At 43.3% G+C, this 27,096-nt stretch overlaps 1 protein-coding gene across 1 annotated transcript in view; it reads left to right on the forward strand.

The window, feature by feature from the left end:
* cntnap1 (contactin associated protein 1) overlaps positions 1-27,096 on the forward strand; it is a 79,384-nt gene that overhangs the window by 13,386 nt on the left and 38,902 nt on the right. Inside the window, exons 2-7 of the mRNA XM_057861139.1 lie at positions 19,888-19,989; positions 20,071-20,264; positions 22,677-22,830; positions 24,363-24,566; positions 24,634-24,818; positions 24,886-25,035. Of these exons, the coding sequence (XP_057717122.1) occupies positions 19,888-19,989; positions 20,071-20,264; positions 22,677-22,830; positions 24,363-24,566; positions 24,634-24,818; positions 24,886-25,035 (989 nt within the window). The remainder of the gene's footprint in view (positions 1-19,887; positions 19,990-20,070; positions 20,265-22,676; positions 22,831-24,362; positions 24,567-24,633; positions 24,819-24,885; positions 25,036-27,096) is intronic.

Raw genomic sequence — 27,096 nt, forward strand, 5'->3', positions numbered from 1 at the left:
GGGGGTCTGCTTTGGTGACCTCAGCATTGCATCTCTGCTTTTTGAAGATGATGTGGTGCTGTTGGCTTCATCAAGCCGTGACCTCCAACTCTCACTGGAGCGGTTCGCAGTCAAGTGTGGAGCAGGTGGGATGAAGATCAGCACCTCCAAATCCGAGACCATGCTCCTCAGTCGGAAAAGGGTGGAGTGCCCTCTCCGGGTCAGGGATGAGATCCTGCCCCAAATGGAGGAGTTTAAGTATCTTGGGATCTTGTTCACTTGTGAGGGTAGGAGGGAGTGGGAGATTGACAGGCAGCGTCTGCAGTAATGCGGACTCTGCACCGGTCTGTAGTGATGAAGAAGGAGCTGAGCCGAAAGGCGAAGCTCTCGATTTACTAGTCGAGCTACGTTCCTACCCTCACCTATGGTCACAAGCTGTGGGTCGTGACCGAAAGAAAAGATCCCATAAATAACAAATGAGTTTCCTCTGCAGGGTGTCCGGTCTCTCCCTTTGAGTAGGCTGAGAAGCTCGGTCATCTGGGAGGGACTCGGCGTCGAGCTGCTACTCCTCCGCGTTGAGAGGAGCCAGCTAAGGTGGCTCGGGCATCTGGTTCGGATGCCTCCTGGGCGCCTCCCCGGAGAGGTGTTCTGGGCATGTCCCACCGGCAGGCCCCGGGGACGACCCAGGACACCCTGGAGAGACTATGTCTCTCGGCTGGCCTGGGAATGCCTTGGGATCCTGCTGGAGGAGCTGGTTGAATTGGCTGGGGTGAGGGAAGTCTGGGTTTCCCTGTTAAAGCTACTGCACCCGCGACTGGACATTTTTTTTTCAAGAACTTTTATTCTTGACTCTATTCTTGTTTTTCTACATTATGCACAACCAGTGGCGTCGTAAGGCCTATTTTGGGGGGTGGCCTCGGGGCTTAAGAAAATAAATTAAAATATTAAAACACTACAAAAAACGCTGACATATTCACTATGAAGTTGCTAGAATGTTAGTATAAATCAATAATCATATAACCTATCATTATTAACTTAAATTTGATCATAAATGTCAGTTTTCCCTCACTTCATAGGTAGAAGTCCCATCAGTTTGTCATCCAATCCATTCCACTTGTTCATATAGAGAACGCCCAAACCACTGAAAATCCACTCCGTGTTTTCCCTGTGTTGTGAAATGTTTGGTTGAAATGCATAATTGAATTCATAGTGAATAATTGTTCAGTTTAAAACAAGCTAAAAGAAATAGTTACAATATAAAACGTTTCTATATACATTATTTACATTGAAAAGTGATAAATACACAGCTAAAATTATTCTGATTATTATTTCCTGAACAGTTGATGTGCTGCTGGGGATTTGACAGGAAGTGCTTTTGTTTTGAATTGCGACAGAGGGAGCTGTTGTATTTGTGTTACCTGAAGAAGAAGAGAAAAAAAAGAGAAAGCAAGCTATGCTGAATGAGCCCTTGTTATGGCCACAATGCCTTTGTTTCATGTTAAACTGCAGCATTTTAAGCAGTAAATGTTCAAGTTCAAAAGCGAGCGTCTTGGTCATCATTGAGAAGCTTCCACTACCCTTACATTTGGTGCCGAAACCCGGGATTTAAAGACTTTGAGGGACTTTTAGCTGGCGAAGTTGGGAGCTAACGGTGGCTAATGCTAACCGCTAAGATGGCTGAGCGTTTTGAACGGATGAGAAAGAAACGGGCAACAATTCGCGCCTCAACGACAAAGCTTTTGACTCGGATTGAAGTGGAGGTGAGCAAAGAGGAGCCTGATTGTGATAAACTCCGTGAAATGCTGTCAGTTTTGAAGACAAAAGAGGAATGCTTGATTGACTTGGATAAAGGCATTGAAGATGAGACTCCGACCGAAGCATTGGAAGCGGAGATTGCGAGTACACAGGATTATCAGGATCGGATCACAACGTGTACAGCTCGCTCAAAGAGACTAATTCAGAAGACAGAAACATCTGTGAACGTGCGAGTGAGTAATGGAAGTGATACTTCATTCAGATCACTAAATTCACAGACTGTTAAACTGCCTAAGCTCATTATTGAAAAATACAGTGGAGAAGTGAGCCAATGGCAGGAATTCTGGTCTCAGTATGAAACCGCCATCCATAACAATGATGCTCTATGTAAAAGGGAGAAGTTCACCTATTTGAAGTCCTATCTAACTGGAGCAGCAGCCAGAGCTGTTACAGGACTAATTATGACAGATGACAATTATGATACGGCAGTAAAATTACTCCAGAGCCGTTTTGGAAGAAAAGATATTGTCATCAGTGCGCATATGTCCAAGCTGTTGAACTTGACTCCTGTAAGAAGATCATCAGATGTTACTGCTCTGCGGCACCTGTATGACGAATGTGAAATACAGATTCGCAGTTTGGAATCACTAGGAGTTTCCAGTGATACATATGGATGCTTGCTATGCCCAGTGTTGTTACAGCTTCTACCGGAGGACATGGCACTGACCTACACACGCAAATCAGACTCCGACGGTGAATGGAAGCTGGACGAGCTCATCCAATTCCTGCAAAATGAGGTTCAGAGCAGAGAAAGGGCGCTTCAACTTTGCAGACCTGGCAACATACAACGGGACATCACATCGAACTACAAGACCTGTGGTAAATCAGCACACCATAGTGAAAAGTCCAAAAAATGGAATGTGCCATCAGCGACAGCGCTACACACAGCAAGTAACGTTCCCCAGACCTGTGTGTATTGTGATGGTCATGATCACAAACCAGAACATTGTACAGAAAATACTGTGTCTGCTCGAAAAGAGAAACTTCGAAAGCTGGGAAGATGCTATGTGTGCCTTGGTCCAAAACACATTGCAAAATACTGCAAGATTAAAGGTGTTTCCTGTGCATTGTGTGGTCGCAGACATCATCAGTCAGTTTGTGAACAAGATGAACCCAAAGCAGATGCAGAACAAGTTGGCACGGAAGCTGTTGTTTCCTCTGTGTCCAGTATCGCAAAACCGAATGCTAACACGCATAACACAGTACTGCTGCAAACAGTAAAGGCACAAACAGTGGGTCCAGCAGGGAGAAAAGTAATACGTTGTCTGCTGGATGGCGGCAGCCAAAGAAGCTTTGTTCATGAAGCTGTTGTTAAGACTTTAAAGCTGCCTGTTTTGAGACAAGAAACATTGCGTCTACATGTCTTTGGATCCACCATTCCTGTAACAGCGCAGCGTAACATTGTGAAGGTGTCACTGGCGAACGTGTGGAATAACCGACAAAGAATTGACATCGAAGCAGTGGAGACGCCTCAAGTGTGCAGCGCTGTGATAAAAGTTCCCAGTGAACCTCTCCAAGAACAGTTAAAGAAAGAAGGACTGCAACTTTCGGACTTCCCACAAGAGGGAGCTGTTGATCCAGAGTTGGCAGTGTTAATTGGAGCTGATTATTATTGGGAAGTGGTGACTGGTAAGGTCCAGAGACTTACAGAATCACTAGTTGCCATTGAAAGCATCTTTGGTTGGGCTCTACAAGGACGTGTATCAACATCCAGTATTACAGACGCCACATGCATGCATATTAGTCTGGAAGATGGTGCTCAGATCTCAAAACAGCTTCATGCATTTTGGGAGGTTGAATCTTTGGGCGTTGTTAATGAGAAAATCCAGAGCCCAGATGAAGCCATGGTTCTTCAGAAATTTGCAGAGACTTTGAAGTACCAAGATGGCCGTTACCAAATTGAGTTACCATGGCGACCAGAAAAACCAGAACTCCCAGACAATTTTAGAGTGGCAAAGAGACGACTGGAAGGCCTTAAAAGGAAACTGCAGAATGATACCACGCTCTACATGAGGTACAATGATGTGATACAGGATTATCTGCAACAAGGCATCTGTGAGGACGTGTCAGAAAACCCTTCAGCAACAAAGCAACCCAGGGCTGTGGAATATTACATGCCACATCATGCTGTTCTCAGAGAAGACAAGGTGACAACTAAATTGAGAATAGTATTTGATGCATCATCACACGAGGAGGGTTCTGCTTCACTAAATGACTGTTTGCTGATTGGACCAAACCTCAACCCGAATCTGTTGGATGTGCTAATCAAGTTCAGACTCCACCAGGTAGCCTTCACTGCTGATATTACAAAAGCTTTTCTGCAGATAGCCATGGCAGAAAAGGATAAAGATGCTGTGAGGTTCTTGTGGCTTCATGGACCTCCAACGAAAGACTCAAAAAATGAACTGCGAGTTTTGAGAATGAATAGAGTGGTGTTTGGAGTTTCTCCTAGCCCATTCTTGTTAGCTGCAACAATAAGAGAACACATAAAGCAGTATGAAAATGAACACCCGACGACAGTGAAAGCTTTGAGAGAATCACTTTATGTGGATGATTTTATCTTCAGTTCGTGTAATGTGGATGAAGCTCTCTCAGTCACCACAACAGCGAAGAACATCCTGTCTCATGCGAGCATGGATTTGTGCAAGTGGGAGACCAACTCACCGGAACTGAGAGCAAAATGGACAGAATGCGGATTGGAACACACAACAGAAACTCATGCCTGTGGAAATGTGCTGAAGGTGTTGGGTTTAGTATGGAAACCAGAAAGTGATGACTTTGTGTTTGATTTAAATGGACTTTTGGACATTTTGAAAGAAAGAAGGAACACAAAGAGAAGTGTATTGCAGACATCAGCACGTATCTTTGATCCAATTGGTTTCCTCACTCCATTTACCATACGGGTAAAATGCTTGTTTCAAGAACTGTGGGAAAGAGGAATTGGTTGGGATGAGGAGTTGCCTCCAGATTTGACAGAAAAATGGGATCAATGGTGTGAAGAGCTTCCTCAGCTCCACCTGCTGTCCATTCCGAGGTGGTACCAAGTACAACAAAACCCACAGACAAGCAAACTGCACATCTTCTGTGATGCAAGTGAAAAGGCATATGGTGCTGTTGCTTATCTGCAAGGAAAGAACAAAGAAGGAGAAGTCGTGACTAGATTTGTGGTCTCCAAATCCAAGGTATCCCCTTTGAAGAAATTGACGCTACCTCGTCTGGAGCTCATGGGAGCATTGATTGGAGCAAGACTAGGAAATAACCTTCTCAAGCCACTGAACATGGAAAAAACTCAGCTCAAGATGTGGACAGATTCCATGATAGCGTTTCATTGGATACGCAGCACAGCACAAAGATGGAAGCCATTTGTGGCCAACAGAGTGACTGAGATACAAAGTCTCACGGATCCCGAACATTGGTCACACTGCAGCGGCAAGAACAATCCTGCTGACCTACCTTCCAGAGGCCAGAGTGTCAAGAACATCATCCACAATCAGCTGTGGTGGAAGGGGCCCACTTCAATGTCAGCAGGTAATGAAGCGGAGACTAAAAATGGAGATTATGTGGCAGATGAAGTCAATGCTGAGCTCAGGTCTAATTTTCAAGCAGTAGTGCAGCTGACTAGAACAGAACCAGCAGAACCACTGTTAGATCTCGAGGAGCACAGCAGATTAAAAACAGTGCTGAGAATTACTGCATGGGTGAAAAGATTCATAGATAATGCACGCTCAAGTGAAAGGGTGCATGGCGAACTGACAACCGAAGAGCTCAATACAGCAGAAAAATATTGGGTTAAAGTGACTCAAGAGCAGAGTTTCAGTCAAGAAATCTGTCAGCTAAAATCTGGACAGAATATTAAGAATGACTCCAAAATCAAAGACTTGAAGCCTTTCTTAGATGAAGAGCACATCATTTGTGTAGGAGGCAGGCTACAACACTCTGATTTCAGTTTCAGGGAACAGCACCCCTGGATTTAACCGACAAACCACCGGTATTCAGAACTACTGGTTAAGTCCTGCCATGAGAGAGTAATGCATTCTGGGGTCAGAGACACTCTAGTTCAATTGAGAGAGAACTTCTGGGTTCTAAGAGGGAGACAACTTGTCAAACGGGTCGTGTCACAGTGTTACATTTGCCGAAAGCTGAAAGTGAAACCAGCTCAGCAAATTATGGCTCCGTTACCGAGAGACAGAGTTACTGAGTCCCCACCCTTTGAAGTAACTGGAGTAGATTTTGCAGGGCCATTGTATGTCAGATCCAACAGTCAGCCCAAAAAGGCATACATTGCTCTTTTCACGTGTGCTGTTACACGGGCAGTTCATTTGGAGCTGGTCTCAGATCAGTCAACTGAACACTTTCTCTTAGCCTTAAAGAGATTTATTGCAAGGCGAGGACTGTGTAAAGTTATCTATTCAGACAATGCAAAGACATTCAAAAGAGCTGACCAAGATCTCAAGAACTTATGGCGTTCATTCAACGGAGCAGAGCTCAGATAGTTCTTCACGGACAAAGGAGTCACCTGGAAATTTATAGCCGAGCGAGCTGCTTGGTGGGGCGGCTTTTGGGAACGTCTAGTGAGATCTGTCAAAACATGCTTGAAGAGGATCCTGGGGAAGACTTCACTGAACTTCGAGGAGCTGACAACCACGCTTGCAGAAGTGGAAGCCGTACTGAACTCCAGGCCCCTCTCATATGTGAGTAGTGACGCATCAGAGCCACAGCCACTCACACCTTCTCATTTCCTAGTTGGGAAAAGACTGACGTCTCTACCACCAAAGACTTTGCTAACACCGTCTCAAGTCACCACTGCGACAAGAGAAGAAATAGGTCGAAGATGGAGGTATCGACAGAGACTGTTATCCGGTTTTTGGAGCAGATGGAGAAAGGACTACCTGATGGACTTGAAGTCAGCCCACAAGTGTCAGCTGCCGACACCCACTACGTTGAAGGTGGGAGATGTTGTTCTGATTGGCGATGACAACGTTCCAAGGCAAACGTGGAAGATGGGCAGGATAACTGAACTGTTTCCTGGAAGAGATGGACTCATACGTTCCGGTACTGTTCGTACTTCTACGGGAAGTGTGTTGAGAAGACCTATTCAGTTAATGTATCCTTTGGAGATTTCTTGACTTATTATTTCCTTGTGATGAACAATTGTCCATCGGGGGGGAGAATGTTGTGAAATGTTTGGTTGAAATGCATAATTGAATTCATAGTGAATAATTGTTCAGTTTAAAACAAGCTAAAAGAAATAGTTACAATATAAAACGTTTCTATATACATTATTTACATTGAAAAGTGATAAATACACAGCTAAAATTATTCTGATTATTATTTCCTGAACAGTTGATGTGCTGCTGGGGATTTGACAGGAAGTGCTTTTGTTTTGAATTGCGACAGAGGGAGCTGTTGTATTTGTGTTACCTGAAGAAGAAGAGAAAAAAAAGAGAAAGCAAGCTATGCTGAATGAGCCCTTGTTATGGCCACAATGCCTTTGTTTCATGTTAAACTGCAGCATTTTAAGCAGTAAATGTTCAAGTTCAAAAGCGAGCGTCTTGGTCATCATTGAGAAGCTTCCACTACCCTTACACCCTGTGGCCTTGCTCGCAATCAATACCGGGCTGAGGTTAGAGTATAATCGCGTTTTTAACAGCACTTTTTTTTTTCTTTCCACTAGTGAGTCTAATAATTTACTTTTCGAGCATTAGCATAGCACTAACATTCTCGTTAGCATCAGCATTTAGCGTGGCAAGCGTCATCTTAAAGTCTCGGGCAACTTAAAAAAATTTTTTTTTTTACATGCAGTTTGTAGCATCCAGGTGATTACAGTTAATTGAAAATAATGTGTTGTTTTCCTGCATAGTAAGGGTGTAACGGTACATGTATTTGTATTGAACCGTTTCGGTACATGGTGCTCGGTTCGGAACGGTGGCGTACCGAACGAGTTTCTGACGTAATGTAACCCTACTTTTCGAGGCTGTGAGTCGATCGGGTTACAGTTCCTTTGTGTAGATTATATTTACTCCGTCTTCTCTACTATAATGAGGACCAACACGGTAGGACAGTATAACCCAGAAACGTCAACGGCGCGACAACGTGGCCGCCGCGAGAACGCAGTGAAACGCAGCTGCTAAAGTCAATCAGCCAATGCACACCAGTCGCAGTGCAGCCGCGTGTTTGACGCGTCCCAGAAGCGGCTAAACACGACGCACGCGAAAAGAACGGCAGAGTTTATTATTTGACGCGAGACGCGACCCTCCTGCGTCAATACTACTACCGGTAGCTAGGATCGGGCAAACCGGAAGTCACTCGTGTAAAAATACGGTGGATCCGGTCGATTTTCAAACTAATATGCAATCGGAACCCACTTTTTGAGTCCATCAGATCTCTTGAGTGGTGGATCGGGGCACAGTTGACTTGTCTTTGTTGATTTACTGCTGTCTTCTTTGCTATAATAATAACCAACATGGCCCCGTGTTCAATACAAAACCCTCCTACTGCAACAAAACAAGTAGGAACTAATATTCACATAGGAACTAAAGTTATACAACATAAAATATACAATATAAATGAATATTACATCACATTTGTAAAATATAAACACATAATAAAATAACTAATAGCCCATTTAAATAAATTGAAATGAGCTACAACACCTGGAATTAAATAATAAGAATAATACACACATGCTGCTTACACTATTAAATTTATTAATTTCTGTGTGGCGCTTTAACTTGAGAAAATCCACCAATACAACCTTTGAAAACCGTTCATAAGAAAAAAAAATGATTCATTGAGGCATTTCATTTGTAAAATACATGTGAAAATATTTGTCATTGGGATTGCTTTTGTCTTTAGCACAGGACTTCTTTTTTCTTCTTTCTTTCAGAAAGAAAGCTGACCAATACGCGGAGTCTGAAAGGCAAATTGTTGTTGGATTATCTTTAAATACCCGCTACTTTTTGAGCAGAATTCTAGCTTTGTATAGGCTAATGTTCCTATTGTTGAAAGCACAAATGTGTGTAATAAACAACTAGCACATTTATATTTTGCATTTTGTTTTCTTAGTGTACCGAAAATGAACCAAACCGTGACCTCAAAACCGAGGTACGTACTGAACCGAGATTTTTTTGTACCGTTACACCCATACTGCTTAGTGTGCATTACCATTACCAACTTAGCATTTTCTTGTAGATGCTACAATTTCATAATAATAATACATACATATATTTTTTTATTATTATTACCAAATATGATTACTTTTCTTGAATTATGTATCCACGAGCCTTGTGTGACTAGAGCAAAGACATAAAAGGCAGGAGATTCAGAGTCTTACCTTCATATTGAAAAATATACCCATGGGTGTGACGATACATACGTGTCGGTTCAATACGTACCTTGGTACAGTGGTCACAATTCAGTGCGGGTTCAGTACAACAGGAAAAATAGAAAGGCTTAGTTTCTTACAGCATTTGAAAGTTACACCTCCTGGGGGGCTAAACCCCCCCCCCCCTCGTTCTTAAAACCTAGTGACGCCCCTGTACACAACTCTGATTTTATGTTTATTGTTCAATAATCTAATTGTAACATGTATTTGTCACAGGTTCTGATGCATTTTTATGCATTATAAAAGATTTATGTCTGAATTTTGGGGGGCTTGAAACAGATTAGGACATTTACATGTAAAATGCGCTTCTATTTACAGAATTTTCAGTTAAGAAACTACCTCCAGAACCAATTGATTTAATAAGTAGAGGTACCACTGTATTTGTATTCAAAAAAACATGAAAAATTGGATTAAAAATAGTATATACTGGATGTCTAAGCTTTGTCAATGGCACTGAAAGATACAGTGACTAAAGTGCTGCCGACAGCTCAAATAGTGACAAGAGCATCTGGGGAGAAGGTACCACTCCACTCCACCCCACCCTACCCCTTCTCTTCATCCTCTTGCTCTCTGCACAGCAATGCTGCAGGAGAGATGTGTCAGCTTGCCGGGCCCGTCCCACACTCATTCAGATGACTCAGCAAAATGCTCTAAATGCGTCCGCCCTGTTTCTATGCCACACAGACGCATAGTGATGAATTTATAATAGGTGCACAGGAGAGGGAGGGAGGTCTTTTTGGGGGGCACCTTGAAGGCTCCTTTGGGAAGCAGAGCTTTTACAGTGTGGCAAAGGAACGGTTGCCTCCCTTTTGCTACTTCTGGAGGTATTCAAGCCAATCAATAAGGAAGTCTGCCTTCAAAGCGATTCAGATTTCCTCCTATGGAATATTCTGGTTCTCGCTTTGCACTAATGTGAGTTCTGCCAGAGGATGCGAATGCGAGGGGGAAGGTCACATTATCCTTGCCCTCTGCCTCTCGTTCATACGGGGTAGTCCTTGAGGGGAAAGGTGCTGATGTTCTGGCCTCTCAAGGTACGGGCCATTTATTCACCGGTGTGGGACAAGCTAAACAAGAAAGAAGGATTTGTCTTTTAACTCTTCCAGTGCCATTGACTATGCTAGACTTCTGAATTTAAATGAGTTTATCCTTACCACTAGTAGACATCCCTTCAGACCTGAGCATGCTGCTTAAGGACATGACACGTTCGCATCTTTAAACTAATAAATACACAGAATTTAGTTGGGATTGCCACTTCTGGGAGATGATTGGATGAAGCTTTACCCATCGAAATCAAATCATGAGGTTTATTACGCCCTCTTTGCTATTTTTAGGTCTTTGAAAATGGTTGAGCCAAGACAAAACTCCAAAAAGGCAAACGTAAAGGCCGAGTTATGCTTCTGCTGCAGACCTGCACCGTCAAGGCAGTCCCGATTTACAACCATCCGACTTAGCCTGTCGTGAACCTCAAGAAAATCTTGACTTGTGCGGCGTCATTGAATGGTGACGTGGCGCAAATGGACTGTGATCGGTCCGCTCAGACTGTTGTTTACGGTTCAGTGCGAAATCACTGCCAATTTCAAACATTGTTTTGCTTCACGCAAAAATAGACCAAGCCGACGGGAGTATCAATGAAAAGCAAGTACGACAACTTCTACAATGTCTCGTCAAGACATTATAAAGATTGCCAAATGGCAAGCAATTCGTGGGAGGAGATTGCTGAAAATACAGGGCTGGAGGTCAGCCAGTGATTGCATAAAAAAAATGGAAGAAACACCGAGAAGTATTATCACAGTTTATCACTTTATGTTGTATTTTTGGTTGGTGCACTTAATCATTTATTGTGTACATTGTTCCATAGGTGAATTGTTTTATAAGGTAATGGTCATTGCACAGGTCCCCCCCAGAATTCACCCACACAGGACGCCAGGCGCAACCTGATTCAACGGAATGGAATGGTCGGGCTACACGGCCGGGCAACCGGTGGAAGGCGACCGAATGGACGATCAGGAGGACGTCCAGGATGCCAGGCGCTGGATGTCCGAGCAGGACGAACGGGAGGACGTCCGGGATGCCAGGTGATGAACGACCAAGTGCGATGATCAGGAGGACGTCCAGGATGCCAGGCGGTGGATGACCGAATGAGACGATAAGGAGGATGTCCAGGATGCCAGGCGGTGGACGACCGAGCTGGACGATCTGGTGGATGTCCAGGACGAGGAGCGCGTCGTGCAGCACCGCCCAGGCATGGCCAGAGCATGCGTTGCTCAACCGCGGCCGGGTATGAGGTCGAGACGTGCGACGTGCAGTGCCACTCAGTCGAGGTTGTAGACGAGGGTGACAGGTGTGGCGGTCAGAGTTGCCTGGCTGGGGATGAGGGCGACTGGCAAAACTAACCAAGTCGACCGGCCGCAGCAGAAGCGAGGGAAACGCCGAAACAGGAGCCAAAGCGACGACATCGTTGTCCAAAAGTGGTGGACGAGAAAAGATATCGGCGGCGGCGCTCACAGGCGCAGGCAGAGGAGCGACCTCGGAGGTTTCCGGAGGCGCAAGCACAGCAGCGAGGTTAGCTGCGGCAGCCAGCGGCACTGGCAGAGGACTGACCTCAGAGACTCCCGGAGGCAATGGAGCGAGGTCAGTGGCGGCGGCGCTCAGCGGCACCGGTAGTGGGGCAACCTCAGAGACTTCAAGAGGCGCAGGTGCTGGAGCGACGTCAGCAGCGGGCAGAGATGCAGGCTCAGGACTGACGTCGTTAGGAAGACCAAGAGCAGACGTTGTGTCGACGAGAAAACCAGGGCCTGACGAGATGCCGTCGAAAAAACCAGAGCCGGACGGGGCATTGTCGAGAAGGCTGGAGGTGGATGGGGTGTTGTCGAGAAGGCTGGAGGCGGATGGGGCGTCGTTGAGAAGGCCGGGGACGGGCGCAGCAACATCGATGTAGAGCAGCGCCGGAGCCGAGGCGAGCGAGAGTGGCGCCGGAGGTGAGACAGCAACGTCGGCGTTGGGAAGCGCCAGAGCGGGAGCGTATTGAGGCCGTGCGGGCAATGGGACGGGAGGACGGCGGCGAGGATCCAGAGCGGAAGCGCCGCCATCGTTGGCGCGTATCTCAGGCACCTCGGGCGTCTTTGAAGTCGATAAAGCATGCGACGGTTCAAAACATCAGAGAAGGTCCCCCTTAAGAGCCCCATATTTGTCCACTTTTGGTGGAAAAGCAACAAATCGCTGAACTCTGACCGCCGTCGAGTACCCGAACACAGCCACCACGTGGTAGAAGCACATGGTATTGTCGGCTATATTGTGGAGGGCGAACTGTGCCTCCGTGCATGCGAACCACACGGCCGCAGAAGACTCATTAAACATCGGCAGCTGGAGAAAGTCAGTTTCCGCCATTGCTTAAAGTGTTCATAAAATGCCTCTGAGACTTCAACGAGGCAAGTCGGGGTCACCAGTGTAGTGGATGATGTTGTTGAGTCTCATAGCTCGGAGAGTAAAGCTCGTGTCGCCGTGTACGGCAGCTCGTGTCTCTCGTTACTCTATAGTCTCTGTGCCGAAAATGCGCTTGACAACAAAGTTTCCCCCCCGGAACACAACATGCTCCACATAAGTTCCATAGGTGAATTCTGTTATAAGGTAGTGGTCACTACAACATATCATTTGCTGTGAGTCTGACTTATTTCCATATCACACTTCAAGTATATGAAGAATAAAGCAAAGTTTGGTGTCAAAAGAGTTGTTTTGATGTTAAATTTTTAACAAGACAGTTTACACAATTGATACATCATCACTGATTGAGAGTGCCTCGGTGCTTTTATGACAACGTGTTTACAATCAAGGCTTCCGACGCAGTTTGGAAAGTTCCATAGCCGTCAGAAATCTGCTATGGCTTCCCACTGGCTGGTTGGAGGACAAGGCAAAAAAATCGGGCTGGAGGGCTGTCCACAATTTTTTGTAGACCTCGGACAAAATGCTGGACACAGTGCTCGACACCAATTTGAAGCTAGCCGCCAAAGCTTGCTGGCTTCCACCCGAGGCTAGAAGTCTATGTGCGGCATCAACAGTCGGAGAGACTACCTCCGAAACCGTCTTCTGCCTCATCATTTGTATGATCAACATTTGTTGTTTAATGTTGATGAGCTGAAGATCCACATTTACGCATTCCATCTCTGTTGGCATTATTATTTTTTCTCTGTTTGGCAATGTGTAACCGAAAGAAAACTAGAGGAAGTCGACAAAAGTCCCCCAAAACCATACAAGCACAACGCCACACCCCTTTAGTGGCTTGGTGGTGATTTACAGAGCAACGCGTTCCTTTGCCACAGAACTATCAAATGCTCATTGACGCATAGCTGAGGCTTAAGTGTTCATTTCTTATCAAAAACACATTAACATTAAATGTAACAAATAAAAGCATGAACTATCTCCGACCAAAATAATTGCTGTTTGTTCCGGTGTTTGAGTAGAGTAAAAATCAGCAAAGATTTTTTTTTAATGCCCAGCAGACAAATGTGGGTCTGAAGGGATTAAAATGGGAAGGTGCCATCCCTCCTACTTTAAATAGATTGTACGCAGGGGTGTCACTAGACCTAATACAATATAGGGGCACAGTGTAGTGTTGTATCGGTCGCGAACGATTCGTTCTTTTTGAACGAATTGTTTTGGTGAACGAGACCGAACTAATCATCATCTGCACTGATTCGTTCTATGAAGGTGGTGCTTGTTCGCTGCGTGGGAGGGCGTTGAGCAAGCGGCAGCGTCTTCTGACATCGCACACGACCAATCAGACGCCAGCCTCATCGCGGGCAGGGGAGGGACCGGAAACAGAATCAGGGCGTTTGTCACTCACGTCCACGTGTGGCCAATAAGCAGCCAGCGTGCAGGCAGGGGGCAAGACTGAGTTTTGTCACTTCCCGTTCAGTGACTCGGTCCTCCGGTTCCTGACCTAGCTTGCTGCTAACTTGATTTTCCAGTAATGACTATGCGGTGAATGAATCAGAAAATGAAAGGAAATGACTTTGTCAAATATTTGTTAACGTGGAGCCTATCAAATGCTGCTCAAACAGACAAAAACACCACACAAATCTAGCGAGCATTGTTTAGAGTAGTACTTTTCTCAACAAACTCGTGACTGCCTATGACGACATACTATCAAATTTACAGTAATTTAAAACACGGGTAGCTACGAGGCAAGCAAAAGCTGAGCTGCGGTCGCGTGACGGCAGTGAAGCGGGCAGAGAACTGTCACTATATGGAGGCTTCATGGCAGCGATATTTACCTCATATGTGCACAGAAAAAAATATTTAGTATGATCACCATAATACTGATTTGCAATGAAACTGTATATACATGTCAATTTTTCCCCGAGTGTTTTATTTTTTTTTTTCGTGTCAGCGTGTCGGGTGTTGGTTGGTTTGACAAATTATGTCAATCCGTCCATCATGTGCTACTCAAGCGCCCAAAACAACGCACGCAGACACGGGAGATGTCGCAATATGTCTACATTTTTCTTAACAGACTAATGAGAGTAGAAAGGCGACATCGTAAAGAGCTAACAATTATTTCTCGTCAGCATTTGACGATCTGAGATGCGGGGACGACAGGGGAGCTGACCGGATTATTTTATTTATTAATACCAGTGCAAAAAAACAATATGATCACCATAATACTGATTTGCAATGAAACTGTATATACATGTAATTTTTTTCCGAGTGTTTTTTTTTTTTTTCTTCGTGTCAGGTGTTGGTTGGTTTGACAAATTATGTCAATCCGTCCATCATGTGCTACTCAAGCGCCCAAAAACAAAGCACGCGGACACGGGAGATGTCGCAATATGTCTACATTTTTCTTAACAGACTAATGAGAGTAGAAAGGCGACATCGTAAAGAGCAAACAATTATTTCTCGTCAGCATTTGACGATCTGAGATGCGGGGACGACAGGGGAGCTGACCGGATTATTTTATTTATTAATACCAGTGCAAAAATTCAACACGATCATCTTAATACTAAAAAACAAAAATACAACAGAGCGAGATGTAAATATGATGTGTTGGTCGTTCCATATTCAGAAATTAAACTTTCGATGTATTTTTATTTTCGTGACAGCAAACATGCTGTATATGTGATTGTATGTGTGATCAAGAACCTGCTAAAGAAAGTCCGTGCGCCCCCGCCCCCTACTCCCCTCACAAAAGGAAAATGTTTAACCGTGTCCTAAATCGAAATGCAAGCACGAGCCATGACTTTGAGCCCATAGAACTAGGACAGACGACGCGGAAGTTCTCCCTCGCTTTTGCAGCAGCAGGAGGGAGACGAGGCTGTCTGTGAAAGCAGAATGATACCGCCTGTCACTCATTTCTGAAACTACGACGAGTGGTCAATGTGGAAGAGAGGGAGGGACCAAGCAATGTCACTTCCCGTTCAGTTATACTGCGAAGCGGTCTTTGGTGATTCGTTCGGCAACGTCACTTCCCGTTCAGTAACCGAACGATTCGTTTGGGCGGGGAGGGAGATGAGGGGGGCGAACGATTCGTTGAACGATTTGTTTGAACGAATCTTTTTACTGAACGAACCGGAATGGATTCGTTTGCTCAAGTGAACGACAAATCTCGTCACTAGCACAGTGGGGCACTGGAGAGCATGCAAATTTTTTTTAAATCACTTATTTATTTAAAAAAAAAAAAAAACTCAGAAATGGGGCTTTTAACTACATATAACCATACCAAAAAACAAGTTTCTGTAAAAAAAAAAGTGACGTGTTTTTGTTTTTCAGCCATCAGCCTTGTTGACAGTATTCACCTCTGCTCATGCTCATCAACTTCCATCTCTCCTTCATCTTTTCCTACACTCTGCTGCTCTACTTTGGACAGAAATGAGGATATATCACTGTAACTGTTATGCAGTTAGTCAGTGTTTCTCAACTGGAAGGTTGTGATCTAAGTTTAAATAGAAGACATTTGTTATTGACTATTTTTATTTTGTCAAGAAATCGTCATTGGGATTTTCTTGTTCGGCAAAATCGAACATCCCTGATATCAAGTACATTTCAATATGCTACATATTAAAATTATAATATATGAATTATTTTCAAAATTACTTTTGGTCTGAATCCGTGACCGTGTGTCAGACCTGACGCCCTGAACCTCATGTTGCTCTTGTTTTGTTTGTCTTAACTCTTGCTGTCATGTTGTTCCCAAGTTGTGGGAAAGTGTTGTGCTTCGTCTCACTATTGAAAGATCAATGACTGTCTCACTTTTTTTTCCGTTGCTGTCAACACGACATTTTAGACTTTTAATATTAAAAGGTCCAAGCCCATAGGTGCTATGTGGGAAAGCGACAAAAGTAGGTGGAGGAAAAATGGGCATCCATGAACAATGACAGACAAACACCTGTTTAGTTGTGAAAATATACATACATACATACTTACCGTATTGGCCCGAATATAAGACGGTGATTTTTTGCATTGAAATAAGACTGAAAAAGTGGGGCTCGTCTTATATTCGCGGTCTAGACGTTATATCCATTTGCGACGCTTGATGGCGCCAGATTAAAGCGATGTTCTGTCATGACAGATCTCAGCTACTCTCAAGTTTAACCAGTTTGCTTTATTTTATTGCAATGTTTTTCCATATTCAGATTTGTTTCAAGACTACAGTTACAGTTAGACTTCGCTTTGATGGTTAATGCAGTTATTGTAATTTTGTTGTTTTATCACAACGGATTGGTTTATTTACATTTCAAAAACCAGAAGCCATTCATTTACAAATGCGATTGCACTTTAGTTTACATATTTAAATGTTCAGATATTAAGATTTGAATGAGGCAAAATAACATGCTTTTTCTCTCAAACATATTGTTATAATCATTTGTTTCAGATGTACTGTAATTATTTTCTGTCTAAAAATTAATTTGGTGTTCAAAAAGTCTTTTTTCAAACTTGAGTCTTGAAAAAGAGGGGATCGTCTTTATAATCAGGGCCGTCTTCTATTCGGGCCAATACGGTACATACGTACATTACATAAAGTATTTAGAAAATATACAATGATTTAAAAAATATACACTGCTGGTCTAAAGTATTGGCACTCCTGCAATTCTGTCAGATAATGCTCAATTTCTCCCAGAAAATGATTGCAATTACAAATCCTTTGGTAGTGATATCTTCATTTATTTTGTTTGCAATGAAAAAGTTACTGTGGCCGAGAGGTGTCAGGCGAACTGCAAAGTCAAAACACTTTACAAATAGAAAAAAGCACGAAGCCCATTTGCAAATGCTTTGCAAAAGAAAAAAAAGCACAAATGCAAACTGCCACAACACGATCCCCAATTCCTAAAGTGTGATTACAAATTGGCAAAAACATGAACCCGATTGCCACAACACGACAGCAAATGGCTCGCAGCATGAATGCAAACTGCAACAACCGATCCCCAATTCCTAAGCGTGATTGCAAATTGGCAAAAGCACGATCCCCAGTTGCCACAACACGACAGCAAGCGGCTAGCTGCACGAATGCAAAAGGCTCGTAATACAATTGCAAAGACGATGACCCAGAAGTGAAAAAAAAAAAAAAAGACTACACTTTGTATATTGCTATACAGTTGTGGTCAAAAGTTTACATACACTTGTGAAGAACATAATGTCATGGCTCTCTTGAGTTTCCAGTTATTTCTACAACTCTGATTTTTCTCTGATAGAGTGATTGGAACAGATACTTCTTTGTCACAAAAAACATTCATGAAGTTTGGTTCTTAAATGACTTTATTATGGGTGAACAGAAAAAAGTGATCAAATCTGCTGGGTCAAAAATATACATACAGCAGCGCTAATATTTGGTAACATGTCCCTTGGCCATTTTCACTTCAATTAGGCGCTTTTGGTAGCCATCCACAAGCTTCTGGCAAGCTTCTGGTTGAATCTTTGACCACTCCTCTTCACAGAATTGGTGCAGTTCAGTTAAATTTGATGGCTTTCTGACATGGACTTGTTTCTTCAGCATTGTCCACAAGTTCTCAATGGGTTTAAGTCAGGACTTTGGGAAGGCCATTCGAAAACCTTAATTCTAGCCTGATTTAGCCATTCCATTATCACTTTTGATGTGTGTTTGGGGTCATTGTCCTGTTGGAACACCCAACTGCGCCCAAGACCCAATCTTCGGGCTGATGACGTTAGGTTATCTTGAAGAATTTGAAGGTAATCCTCCTTCTTCATTATCCCATTTACTCTCTGTAAAGCACCAGTTCCATTGGTAGCAAAACAGCCCCACAGCATAATACTACCACCACCGTGCTTGACGGTAGGCATGGTGTACTTGGGGTTAAAGGCCTCACCTTTTCTCTTCCAAACATATTGCTGGGCATTGTGGCCAAACAGCTCGATTTTTTGTTTCGTCTGACCACAGAACTTTCCTCCAGAAGGTCTTATCTTTGTCCATGTGATCAGCAGCAAACTTCAGTCGAGCCTTAAGGTGCTGCTTTTGGAGCAAGGGCTTCCTTCTTGCACGGCAGCCTCTCAGTCCATGGAGATGCAAAACACGCTTGACTGTGGACACAGACACCTGTGTTCCAGCAGCTTCAAATTCTTGGCAGATCTGCTTTTTGTTGATTCTCGGTTGAATCTTCACCCTCCTGGCCAATTTTCTCTCAACAGCAGGTGATAACTTGTGTTTTCTTCCTGATCGTGGCAGCGACAAAACAGTGCCATGCACTTTATACTTACAAACAATTGTTTGCACTGTTGCTCTTGGGACCTGCAGATGCTTTGAAATGGCTCCAAGTGACTTTCCGGACTTGTTCAAGTCAATGATTCGCTTTTTCAGATTCATGTATGTATATTTTTGACCCAGCAGATTTGATCACTTTTTCTGTTAACCCATAATAAAGTCATAAAAGGACCAAACTTCATGAATGTTTTTTGTGACAAAGAAGTATCTGTTCCAATCACTCTATCGGAGAAAAATCAGAGTTGTAGAAATAATTGGAAACTCAAGAGAGCCATGACATCATGTTCTTCACAAGTGTATGTAAACCTTTGACCACAACTGTATGTGCTTTGTGACCATCTCTACGGATCTCCGTAAATTGTTAGCCACAGTGCCATGTGCTTTACACTTATTGATGACATTGCGCACGGTAGACACAGGAACATTCAGGTCTTTGGAGATGGACTTGTAACCTTGCTCCATCATCAATGTGGTACACACAAGGACACAGGACAGAAGTTGAGTCACCTTTAATCCATTTTAACTGGCTGCAAGTGTGATTTAGTTATTGCCACCACCTGTTATGTTTCACAGGTAAGTAACAGGTGCTGTTCTTTACACAAATTAAAGAAGCATCACATGATTTTTCAAAGGGTGCCAATACTTTTGCCCATTTTTGGAGTTTTGTGTAAAATGATAATGATTTGATTTTTTTCCCATTCTCTTTTGCGTTTTTTCATTGCAAGCAAAATAAATGAAGATATTACTACCAAAGCATTCGCAATTGCAATCATTTTCTACGAGAAATTGAGCATTGACAGAATTGCAGGGGTGCCAATACTTTTGCCAGCAGTGTATATATCATTTTTGGGGGGCATCTAGCTATAGTTTAGCCTGATATTATTACTATTACAGGACCTAATGCTTTAAAAAACAAAAAACACATTTTTGAAGTGGCATAATATTGAGCAAGTGATTTGACTGTCATTAAGATGAATTCGTCTTTCTTTTTTGCCTCTAGAAGAATGTGTGGACCCGCTGGTGTCAGGCCTCTACGCCTCGTCCTTCCTGGCCTCCTCCAGATATAACTTTCTCTACTCTGCCAATTTCGCCAAGTTGTATGGTAAATTTGTAGCGCATTGGTAGTGCCAAATGACGTGAATCTCAGAGTACTGACATCGCGATGTCCTTGTTTTTGTCGTAGGCAGCAGCGGCTGGTCTCCTTCCCCCAGGGATCGGCAGCCGTGGTTGCAAGTGGATTTGGGCAGGAAATACCGCCTGAGGGCCATCGCCACCCAGGGCACGTTCAATTCGTACGACTGGGTCACCAAGTACACCTTGCTCTATGGAGACAGACCGGATTCATGGACGCCGTATATCATGAAAGGAGGAAACTCGGTGGGTGCCGGAGGAGAGGGGGGGTGGCATTGCATCCATCCGCGATATGATGACGTGTTTAGGTAGTTTCAGTGGGTACATGCAAATCTTTTTCTCACCTTTCGAAAACAAAAAAATCACACAAAACTACCCCAACTCATGTCACACACAGCGGCGGGGTTGAAATCTTCACCGATCAGCCAGCCCATGGCGGCGAGCAGGGCTGGATTATGAGGGGGTCTGGGCCCCAGGGCCAGGAGTTTGCAAGGCCCCCCCAACCTACCGTACCTACGGATCCTACAAAAGTTTCTTTCTGCTCTTTCGTCTTGTAAAGTCGTCCACTAACTCATCAAAGTTGAGCTGTTGAACAAACTCTGATTCTATTGCAAGAAGGGAGAGTGAATTCAACCGATTTTGGCACATTTTCATACTGAGCTCATTTTTAATGCAAGCCAGTCTGGAGAAGGACCATTCCCCTTCACCGTTTATTATTGGCAGTGTCAAAAATAGTCTGAGTCCTATGTAAACATTTGGGAACGTGGACTGTAAATCCAAATTTACCATGGTCTTTAGCATTGTATTTGGAGACTATTGTTCCTCTGAAATGAATGATTTGTACTGAACAAGTTCATCTGCCAAGCTCATGGTCAGATCAGTGGGATATGCTGCAGCAAGAGATTTGGCCCTTAAAGTGAGCTCACTGTTGGACATATTATTAGGCATGAAAAGAACATGAAAAAGATTGGCCAAGTGTGTATATGCAGTTAACCGATGGTTAAGACAGGACACAAGTTTGTCAATTAGAACATTGAACGTTTCAATCCGAAACTTTTCTTTTCCACCAAATTCAACACCTGGCTCTGCACTTTTATCAGCCATACATTTGCGCTTCTTTGTACGCTGGAGGTCTTGTCTGTAGTCTTGGGAGACTGAATCAGTAGCATTTAAAGCTGACCCTTCAAAAAAGGCAAAACTGTCTCTCTGTGCTGCCACAAAGTCATGAAGTGAAAGGAGAAGCTGTGCAGCTATGTGGATGTCAAGGTGCACTGCCATTTCCCCTTGGGCCCCTGGGCGCCGGCCGCACTGGCCCGGTCCGTAATACGGCCATGGCGGCGAGCAAGTTACGGCTCCTCATCCTGCTGCCCCGGCGGGCAGGCAGTGCTCGTCGCTGGGGAGAGAAGGGGAAATGCTTAAAATGCATACAAAACAGGAGTAGTATTATCACCCACAGAATGCAAGCCACCTCCTTATTAAAACGTTTGCCATGATCCGAGTATTTGATATAATATAAAACACGAAGCTTACTTACTTCCTTGTCGATCCAATGGTTCCTAGGTTGTCGGACTTATTTTGACCATTGCAGTGAACAAGGATCTTTTGGAAATCCAAAAAGGCTTACACCACTCTCCCTGGTGTAGCAACAAAAGCCTTCAGCACATTGGGCTAGCGTGATCAAAAAAAAAAAAACATCCACAAAATCAAAAGAATCCACAGTCCTTCTGCATGCTACGTGGTAATGGCTCTCTTGTGAAGATAATCTCTACCGCTGATGTCACATTCGCCTTCTTCCTCAATCCAAGACTGGAGCCGGAAGTCACTGAATTTCATGGCGCAGGATTAGAAAAATTGAATAAATATATCGATCGCTTCCACACACATCCAGGCGGCCCATCTCATTCAGGAGCATAAAACACTGCGTGTAATATGAAATAAACATGTTTTTTTGTGTCACGGGCACTTTAAGCAGTTTAAATATAATAATTAAAATAAGTTTTAAACATGTTACTGTCCCACCGAATTCTTTATTAAAAAGAATAAAGTAGAAAAATGCTTGTCATTATTTAATGTTTCATTGCGTGAGTCCACTCAAATCCGCTCAAGCTGCTCACTTACAATGAGTTGCCACAGCAACTGTTTAAGAAGCTAAATGATGATTGACCCATGCGGCTTTTGTTTCGGCTTCCAAGCATCTATGACAAGATCAAACTTTAATGTTAATCATCGTTAACTTTAATAAGCAACTCCGGTAAACTGCCAGACCAAGAAAAGCAACAGATGGGAGAGGGAGACTACTTGATCGGATCGGGACTGCTTATCTTTTCTGTATTTATTTTTTTTAATTGAAGAATAATCTGCTATGGACTGAGGGCGTGAAGTTTGAAGCGCGAAGTAGCGAAGGATCACAGTATATTTTATTAACATTTCACTTGTTAAGTAAATTTTAAAGCAAGTACTTTTGTACTTTTGAGTCAATTGTTATCTCAGTGCGGCTGCAAATCCTATTAATAAAAGTTTTTTTTTTTTTGTCAGGAGGTGGACTGAAACAAAGTACAGTATCTCTCCCACTGACAAAGCTCATATCAAAGCCACTTCATCATCCGAGTGTCTTAAAAATGCTGTGGCTCAATAACACTCCCTCCTGTCTGTTTACAGACTCTGCCTGGGAACTGGAATTATTATCAGGTGAAGAGGAACGTCTTTCATTACGCCTTTACTGCAAAACACATTCGCCTTCTGCCTCTGGCATGGAACACAGAGAATGGAGGGAAGATTGGTGTCAGGCTGGAGCTGTTTGGATGCCATTATGGTAAAAGATAACGTCAGCTTTCTCACTATTGGCTTTGGTTTTATGAATGAGTAAATGAGTAAGACAAGGCGGGTGATGTTTAATTTCTGTGGATTTTACTGAACGGAATCCCATGACTTTTGTTTTTTTTGGGGGCTTAATATACACAGTGGTATGAGAAAGTATTTGAACTTTTTGAAATTTCTCACATTATTGCATAAACTCACCATCAGATGTGATCTAATCTCAGTGTCAGCTTTGTAGGTTTTCATATTTTAATGAGGATACTCTACAAAAATGCTGTAGTTCAGTCAGATTCCTGGGATGTCTGGCATCTTTAGGTCATACTAAAGCATCTGAAAGGGGTTCAAGTCTAGACTATAACTTGGCCACTCCAGAATGTGTATTTTGTTCTTCTGAAACCATTCTGAAGTCGATTTACCTCTGTGTTTTGGATCATTGGCTTGTTGCAGCATCCATCCTAATTTTAGCTTCAAGTGTCTGACAAACGAATTCAGGTTTTCCTGCAAAAGATCCTGATAAACTTTTGAATTCATTCTTCCATTAATGATTGCAAGTTGTCCAGGCCCTGGGGCAGCAAACAGCCCCAAATCATGAAGCTCCCTCCACCATGCATCACGGTGGGGACGAGGTGTTGATGAGCTGTTCCATTTTTCCTCCACACCTGACGTTTTGTGTTACTCCCAAACAATTCAACTTTGGTTTCATCAGTCCACAAAATACTTTGCTAAAACTTCTGTAGCATGTCCAAGTGGCATAATTTTTTAGACAGCAGTGACTTCCTTCGTGGAGTCCTCCCATGAACACCATTCTTGGCCATAGTTTTACATATAGTTGATGTGTGCACAGAGATATTGGACTGCTTCTCATCACGACTATTTTTACCAGGTGTGTGTTTTATAGTGGACAGGACAGCTTTAAACCACTCATCAGTGAGTAGTCGGCAAAATACCCTGGAGAAAATTATCTGTCCTAGTGTAGCCGTAGCCTTAAAGCACTCATCAGTGATTGGGCACACACCTGATTTAAAATGTTTAGTAAAAATTGGTTTCAATTGTTCTTTGTGTCTCCTTAGGCAGAGGGTTCACTTACTTATTTTCCTCCTTCTGTCATTGTTTTCATGCTATCCTCGTTACAAGATGAAAACCTATAAATGTTTGGGTGGTTTTAGTTAAAGCGGACACTGTTTTTACATCTGTGCGATTTTGACATGGATCAGATCACATTTGATGGTGAGTTTATGCAGAAATTCAAGAAATTCCAAAAGCTCCAGATACTTTTTCATACCACTGTAGTCATGTAATACTTTAGGTTGATAACAGGTGATATAAACTGCCTAGAGTACATAAAAAGTTAGTGAAAGTTATAGACTTAGTGAGGGTTTTTTGATGAGTACTTTTACTTTGGTAATATTATTTTGAAGAGCCGGTACTCTGTCTTGAGTAAACATTTGACTACTCCAAACACCTCTGGCAAAAAATTACCAACTAGATAACCTACATCTCCTGTCAAACTCTGGACTACTCCCCCAGATTCCTATGTTCTGCAGTATAACGGGGATGACTCAGTGGTCTATATGTATCCTGGGAAAAGATCCCGTACGCTCGACGACCACATTGAAATCAACTTCAAAACCCTGGAGCAGGACGGTTTGCTGTTACACAGCGACGGAGTACAAGGGGATCTCTTCACCCTGGAACTAAAAAGAGGTCGTCTCCACCTTCATATCAGCCTAGGTAGGCCTGACATAGTTATGTCTGCGGAACGCAATATCATCAGTCACAAGATGAATTTCTGCTTTAGGTAGTAGCGTTATACACAAAACAGACGGTCGGACCACTCTGGTAGCCGGAAGCCTTCTCGACAACTTGCACTGGCACTACGTCAGCATCAAGCGATCAGGCCGTCAGGTAAACTTCACCGTCGACAGCCAGACGGTGACAGCGATCTGTAACGGAGAGTTTAGCCACTTGGATCTGGACAATAAGGTAGGCTACCATCTTTAGAAAATATTACTAGAACTAGCGCGTTAGATTCTTTCACCTGTTTTGCTAGTTATACGTCGGTGGCGTCATAGAGCCAAAAATGCCTCACCTCCCCACCACGCCGAATTTCCGAGGTTGCCTGGAAAATGTCTTCATCAACGGCATCAACGTCATCTATAAGGCCAAGCGAGAAGAAGAGGACATTGTCATACCAAGAAAGGTATTTTCAAGGGCACTAGTATTAAACTGGCAGCCCGGGGGCCAGATCTGGTACGCCACAACATTTTTCCGGGGCCCGCCAAAGTGAATCATACGCATGCATTAAACCTCATATATTTTACGCAAAATTCATGTTGTCCTCAATGAAAGCTCGAGGACTAAAGAAAGCAGAGAATGTCAACATTTTTCCTTTTATTATTTTTTACAAATGAATAAACATGTTTTTAAAACTGAGAATATAGTGGTACCTTGACATACGATCATTTCGATACGTGATCTTCTAGACATCCGGCGTAAAATTTGTTTCTACATCCGACAACATGCTGGAAATATGACGCCGCAGTTTATTTGTTTTGTGGAAAGACAGACACACAGGAGATTGTCATGTGAGAGAAATCAACACGGGTTCCATGAAGGTTAGTGCAGGTGGTGAAAAAAGGAAAAAGCTTACCATTGAAATGAAGATGGAAATGATAGAAAAATATGAGCATGGTGTGCGCATCCGTGAACTGGCTCGACAATACTCCTCCGACGACCTCCGTTCGTCAGTCATCAGTCATCAGTTCGGCACCATCTTGGAAAGTTTCTGCTTTGAACTTCCGGTTTAGAAAAAACCTTATGAGTTGCGGTTGAAGTAAGCAGTGTGTTGACGAAGTTAAAACTGCAATATCGAGCCAGGGGAACTCACGGAATCTCCAAAAAATGGATTCAGCACGATGTAGAGGAGACGCAGATAAGATTGTATAATTGTTTTTATCTCTCCTTTGATCGTTCGTGGACAAAATTATAACAACCTGTCGGCCTGTGTTGACGTGAGGTATAGATTGATACGCCGACCACTTTAGTGACCAAAATGAGGTGAAATTACATATTATATTACATTTGCCAAATGCAGAAGGGCTGACATGGATTTTGTTGTTACAAGGAAATACTACAAGGTATGTACTGTACATATAAACAAAAATACAATGTTATTCTTTATTATTGCAGATATTGATCACAATAAAACATTTGGACAACATGATTCCATTTCTTGTTTTATTTAAAACGATTGGTGCATGAGCAAAACAGGTCAATAAGTCACAATTTATAAAATTATTAGAAAAATAGCATACGAGAATGTGATATCAGTCAGCAGAGCTTTGGAGCAGCTTGAGAACCTTGCAAAACTTTGACCCGACATTACGCAGACCCTCAGCGGCCTCCAGTACCTGTACTCGGTAATTCCAGCTCCAATAGCGTATCTTAAATTTGCTGCAGTTAAAAAGCTCATAGTTGGGATCTCGGGATCGAGCTGACGGTCCGTCGTGAGGCAAACCACCGTCTGTCCAAGCCTCTCTGCCGCCCCGGGTAGAACGCAGGTAGTCTCGATATATGTCCATCGACGTACAGTAAGTCTTGTCTTGTCTTCCCTTGCTTAACAGCGTTTTCTACCTGTAAACAAGCGAACATAAAACTTGTAACGCTTGCATTTATGCGTTGACATAATTATGCATAATTACGTTGACATAATTAAAATATACATCCCTAAATGTCCAAATTGAGTACTGCTTGTCATTTTCCCTCGAAAATATCATGTGCCTCGTTACAGGAGTGCTGTCAGCATTGCTGCAGAGATTGAAGAGGTGGGGGGTTAGCCTGTTCGTGCTCAGACCATATGCGGTACTCTACATCAAATTGGTGTGCATAGCTGTCACCCCAGGAGGAAGCCTCTTCTGAAGACGATACACAAGAAAGACCGCAAACAGTTTGCTGAAGACATGTCAACAAAGCACATGGATTACTGGAACCATGTCCATGGTCTGAAGACTAATTTGTGTGGTTCCGATGGTCTCAAGCATGTGTGGCGGCGACCAGGTGAGGAGTACAAAGATAAGTGTGTCACGCATGTCAAGCATGGTGGTGGAAAGGACCCCCCCCACCTCTTCAATCTTTGCAGCAATGCTGACAGTGCTCCTGTGATGAGTCACATAACATTTTGGAGGGAAAAATGACAAGCAGTACTCAATTTGGACATTTAGGGATGTACGTAGTTCCCATGTGGTGTACTCACTTTTGTCGC

Source organism: Corythoichthys intestinalis, chromosome 16 (genome assembly GCF_030265065.1).
Source record: "Corythoichthys intestinalis isolate RoL2023-P3 chromosome 16, ASM3026506v1, whole genome shotgun sequence".
In the NCBI taxonomy this organism is placed as follows: Eukaryota; Metazoa; Chordata; class Actinopteri; order Syngnathiformes; family Syngnathidae; genus Corythoichthys; species Corythoichthys intestinalis.